Source organism: Echinops telfairi, unplaced genomic scaffold (assembly GCF_000313985.2).
Source record: "Echinops telfairi isolate 266 unplaced genomic scaffold, ASM31398v2 ScPeMD7_7457;HRSCAF=8495, whole genome shotgun sequence".
NCBI classification, from domain to species: Eukaryota; Metazoa; Chordata; class Mammalia; order Afrosoricida; family Tenrecidae; genus Echinops; species Echinops telfairi.
The window spans coordinates 3,500,518-3,505,527 of NW_022111357.1; the positions used below are offsets into that span (position 1 = coordinate 3,500,518).

At 45.0% G+C, this 5,010-nt stretch overlaps 1 protein-coding gene across 3 annotated transcripts in view; it reads left to right on the top strand.

The window, feature by feature from the left end:
- Positions 1-346: 346 nt before the first annotated feature.
- Positions 347-5,010, top strand: part of TRIT1 (tRNA isopentenyltransferase 1) — a 51,618-nt gene continuing 46,954 nt past the window's right edge. For 2 of the 3 annotated variants that reach the window (XR_006680904.1, XM_030888016.2), the window contains exon 1: positions 347-520. Coding sequence is in view for 1 of the 3 variants with exons in the window: in XM_030888016.2 (XP_030743876.1) it covers positions 347-520 (174 nt within the window). In the remaining 2 variants the exon portion in view is untranslated. The remainder of the gene's footprint in view (positions 521-5,010) is intronic. The other variant, XM_045298859.1, reaches the window with a different exon arrangement.

Below are 5,010 nucleotides of genomic sequence, written 5' to 3' on the forward strand. Positions count from 1 at the left end.
AGATAACTATAACCTAGGCTGACTTTGTCCCTTGCCTTTATGGAGCGAACAGCTTGGAGTAGAGGTCAAACAATGAAAAAAAAAAAAAGCGACCAATCTATTAGTGCTGTGAAGAAAAAGAGCTGGGTGCGTGCAAGAAGGAATTACAGTGGCAGATCTATTTCAGATGGGGCTGATGTGCTCCATTTAACAGAGGAGGCAGTTGAGGCTGAGGGCGGTCCCGTCGGCAGCAGAGGCAGATCGGAGACGTCTGCGCCCCGCAGCCTCTGGTGCCCGAAGTCCACGCAGGCGCACTGACGGTTGCCATGGGGACAGCTGCTCCGGCGCACGCGCAAATGTCGCCAAGATGGCGGCGGCGGCGGCCGCGCGGGCTGTGCCTGTGGGCTCGGGCCTCCGGGGCCTGCGGCGGACGCTGCCCCTGGTAGTGATTCTCGGGGCCACCGGCACCGGTAAATCCACCCTGGCGCTGCAGCTCGGCCAGCGGCTCGGTGGCGAGATCGTCAGCGCTGACTCCATGCAGGTAGCGCAGTGCGGCTGGACCCAGGCCTCTGGCCGGGTCGGGTCTCTGCCGCGTGGTCGGGGTGAGGGAACCCCGAGTCTTGTGAGGGGGGGAGGGAGCAGGTGAAAGGAACCTGCCATGACTGGGTGCCCACCCTGTGCCAGGTAAGAGTGCGGGGCGTTTCACACGCCCCCTCTGCTCTGCTTCCTGCCACCTTATTCTTGAGTCGGCACTGTAGTTTCCAGGAACCCTGGCGGTACAGTGGTTAAGCTGCCGAGCCCGGTGGAACCCACCTATGACCCCGCGGGAGAAACTTGTGGCAGTCTTACGTCTGTAAAGATCCCAGCCGGAGAAATCCTAGGGGGGCAATTCTCCCCTGCTCCACAGGCACTCCGACTCAGAATTGACCGAATGGCAAAGGCTTTGCCCGGTTTTTATTGTCTTTATATGTGGATGAGGGAGTTGGAGCATCGAGGCATGAAATGACTTTCTTCACTTCACCGTGTGTAGCTGGCAGAACTTGTATTTTAACCTAGATTGGCCTGAAGGCTGGCATCTAGGCGTCCAGTAAATATCTTTTGAATGAAAAATTATTCCAAAGCTTTTGGGAGACTAGGATAAATTGGTTACCATCTCTTGCATGCTGGTGTGTGACGTAGGGTGAATGAATAGTCAGGGGATCTAGATTCCAGCCCTTATCTGCCATTGACCTCGGGTTAATTTCATTTGGGGATGTTAGTGATTTTGTCTGTAAAGCAGAGAGAGTGCACCTAGCTCACAGAGTTGTAGTGCTTTCAGTCTAAGACTGAAAGAGAAGAGTGGCCTGGCCCAAGGCAGGACCAGACACCCGGTAGATGCTTGAAGCTGAGGTTTTTAACTGCCTGCTTGATCGGAGTTGAGGGAGACTTGGACCTTTTCTTTGATCCAGAGGAGACCCAGAGTGGTGCTCCTCCATCACCCTGTGGGCTTTTGTTGCAATCCACTCAATGGCAATGAGCTTGGTTTTTGAGAGAACTAAATCTCTGGGTCAATTTGGGAGAGATTTCTGATGGAAGCAGTACAGCACCTATTTGTTGAAGAAAATGTACACTTGAGAATGGCACAGAGTAAATGAGGTGTTAGAAATGAAATGCCTAGTTATTGCACCTACTACCCGATTGGTACTAGCAGAGTATGTCCCCACCCTACCCCATAAGCCTCCGGGCTTAATTTTCTGCTCTCTGTAGCTCTTTGGGTTGACAAGATCATGGGCATAAATTAAGGGATTAATGAAAAAGAGAAAAAAAAAATTAAGGGATTAGTAGAATTTCAAAAAATACTTGTTCAGGAACTGCTTTATGCCAGCTTCAGGAGATTGGTTTTGGCTCACATTTTTAGCCCTGCCTTTTCTAAGCTGCATGACTCAAACCTAACTGCTTTGTGTCTTTATGTATTTTTTTCTTCTTTCAAACAAAAAGAATAATATTACTGGTACAGCATTATTGTGACGACTCCATTAGATAAATTATGTAAAAAATAAACAAAAAGACCCCTAATAGTTGCTATTGAATTGATTCCAACTCATCCTAATCCCATGTGTATCACAGTAATTTGTGCTCCAAAGGGATTCAGTGGTTGCTTTTTCACAAGTGGATCCCTGGTCCTTTCATCTGAGGCATCTCTGGGTGGATCCAGTACAATATATGGCAGAATCCGTGTTAAAAATATGGTGGCTGTTACTTTCTGGTAGGCCCTATGGGAGAGATAAATTTGACCCCTGCCCTCAAGGACAGGCAGAGTTAATAAGTACTTTATTGATGGTGCTTTGCAAAGTAGAGAAGTTAGGGGAAAGAGCTCTGTATCTTATAAGACAAACTATTAAATACAATAGGAATTCGGGAAAGGGAGAAACCAGTGATGATTGGCTTAGTCATGGGACATTCTCTGGAAAAAGCTTTGAAAGATAGGTGAAGTTTGGCTAGTGAGAAAGAAAGGAAGACAGGAGAAGGAACGTGAGTGAAGATACAGAGGGTGGAATGGGCTTAGCGTGTCTGTAGCACAGTGGAGACTGTTCAGCAGAGAACTGTTGTAGATAGTGTAGCATGGGGATGGCATGTAACATGATGAAGCCAGTGTGCAAGGAACATTCATCTGTGAGCAGTATGCATGAGGAATTGGATTGGGGGACAAACAACCCAAGTATAGATCTTTGGCCTGATAGTTCAGAGACTTCAGTAAGATGGAATTACACTGATGGCATCAATAGTCTATTCCAGGCTTAATGTTCTGTAATTTCTATAATTCTGAGTTGGTGTGGTGTTAGGGGGAGTGGTAGTGAAGAGAAGGACTTTGTCAGTATACTTTGACAGTATTTTCATGTTACAGTATGAGTTGGCCACAAGAGAAAGCGACTTACGGCTGCTGGTTTAGATGCATGGTGCACCTGGAACTCAGGGATCTGACTGAGGTACAGCCGGAGTGGCAACAGGACATCGGAGCAGAAGTCTCATGAACGGATGGGAACACCCCAGGCATGAGCCCACCTCGGACTCTTAAGACTTGTTCTGCTTGGTGGAACAAATAGAATGTTATAGAGGCTTCTCTGACTGTCTAATAACACACCACTGCCTTCTCCTCTTCCCTTCCCTCTTCCCTGCACATATACTCATGTTCTCAAGAAATCATTCTGATTTTATATCATTTTATAAGTAAGTTAGTGAGCTCTGGCTATCAGGATAGAGTATAACTCCATGAACTATTTACCATTTTTTAAAAATGGTTCTCTGGGCTGTTAGCTGTGGACTACAGGTTAAGGTGGTTCGAGGTCTTGCTGGCCACCATATCAGTAGTAGATTTCATACCTTGTATAGTGCTGATGGTAGAGTAAGTTCTTAATATTTGATAAGCTATTTGTTGGATTGCCTTATGAAAATGGCACATCTCATCTCATTCAGATTGTTCTTCCTATGGTTGTAAGTAGTTAGAATATGAGCGTTCAAGTCTTCCATCCTAAAAATCCACGAGGATTAATTAATGTATGAACAACAACAGAAAAAAGCAAACTACGAAAACAACAAACAAACAATTTGCTCATTTCTTTTCCAACAGTTTTATTGGCATATAATTCACATATCATACAATTCAGTAGTTTGGTCACATTCAGAAGAGTTGTAGAATCATCACCACAATTAATCTTAAACATTTCTTCAATATGGAACTTATCGTTGTTAGCTCTCCATTTTCTCCAAGCCTCCCCTACTATACCCGAACGGGACCGTCTCTATAGATTTACCTCAAACCATCTGTTTTTGAGCTTTCTGACTGGTGATAGGTTGTGTTTAATTTTGCGTATCCAAGTATCTCCTGTTTTTCAAAAATCTGCTTTTATGAAAGACCTACATTAGTACTTGTTCTTGCTAGTGAACTTAAATCCAAGTGAAGCTAGCATTCAGAGATTGTTTTACAGTGACTTGTTGGAAGGGGTGGAGGGCACCCAGGGCAGTGAGAATGTGTCACCAGGCTCCTTCCCCCGGAATGACACCGAACAACTCAGCTTCAAGCCACCATAGCATTGAACTGTGCCTGTGAGCACTCTCTGCCAGTGTGACTTTAGGTGCCATGTGTGACTTGGTGTGATTTGGAAGGCTATTTTTTTGGTTTGGGCAGGCTTAACAATTTCCCTGTATAAATGAATGGGAATTGCTGCTTTGCTTTACCGTAGAGGTGGAAACCTGTACTTGGATATCTATAACATTTCCTCTTGGTCCTCATAGGAAAACTTTGACCTTTGATTTGACTCTTCAGTCCAGATAGTGAAAGCAAGTCCCCAGGCCCTTGTACAGTGGGAAAACGTAGTTCTTTATTCCCGCCTTTGCTTCCCCATCCTGTCTTAGGGCCCTGCTGCTCTGCCTGGTATTTAGCCATCTGCATGTGATGCAGCTTTTCAGTCCTTGAAGTAAGCAAGTGAACAAAATGACATTCTTAATGATGGATCACCAGCTTCTTGAGAATATTTTGAATTTTGAATAAATCTACAGGTAGATTTGTACATCATGGTTTATAAAATACTTACATGTTTGTTTTTTAAATCCTCACAATAACTTCATAACCAAAAATCAAACTCACTACCATTGAGTTGATTGTGACTCGAAGTGACCCTATAGAGCAGGGAAGAACTGACCCTCTGAGTTTCTAAGACTTAACTTTTGATGGGAATAGAAAGTCTAGTTTTTCTCTTACAGAATGGATGGTGGTTTGGAACTATTGACTTTGCAGTTAGCTGCCGAACGTGTAACCACTATGCCACTTGGGCTCCACATGACTTCCTAAAGTAGCTATTCTCATTTCATAAGTACATCAATTGAGGCCCAGGTCTCACAAGAAGCAGCTGACTTGGAATTAGACATAGGTCTCTTACTCTCCATGCCTAGTGTCTTATCCTCCACACAAAACCATCCCCTTTAGATGAAGCCGGAACTGTGGGAGTCTGTGAGGGTGGTTTTATACTTGTATGCCACTCAGCCAGCAGAGGA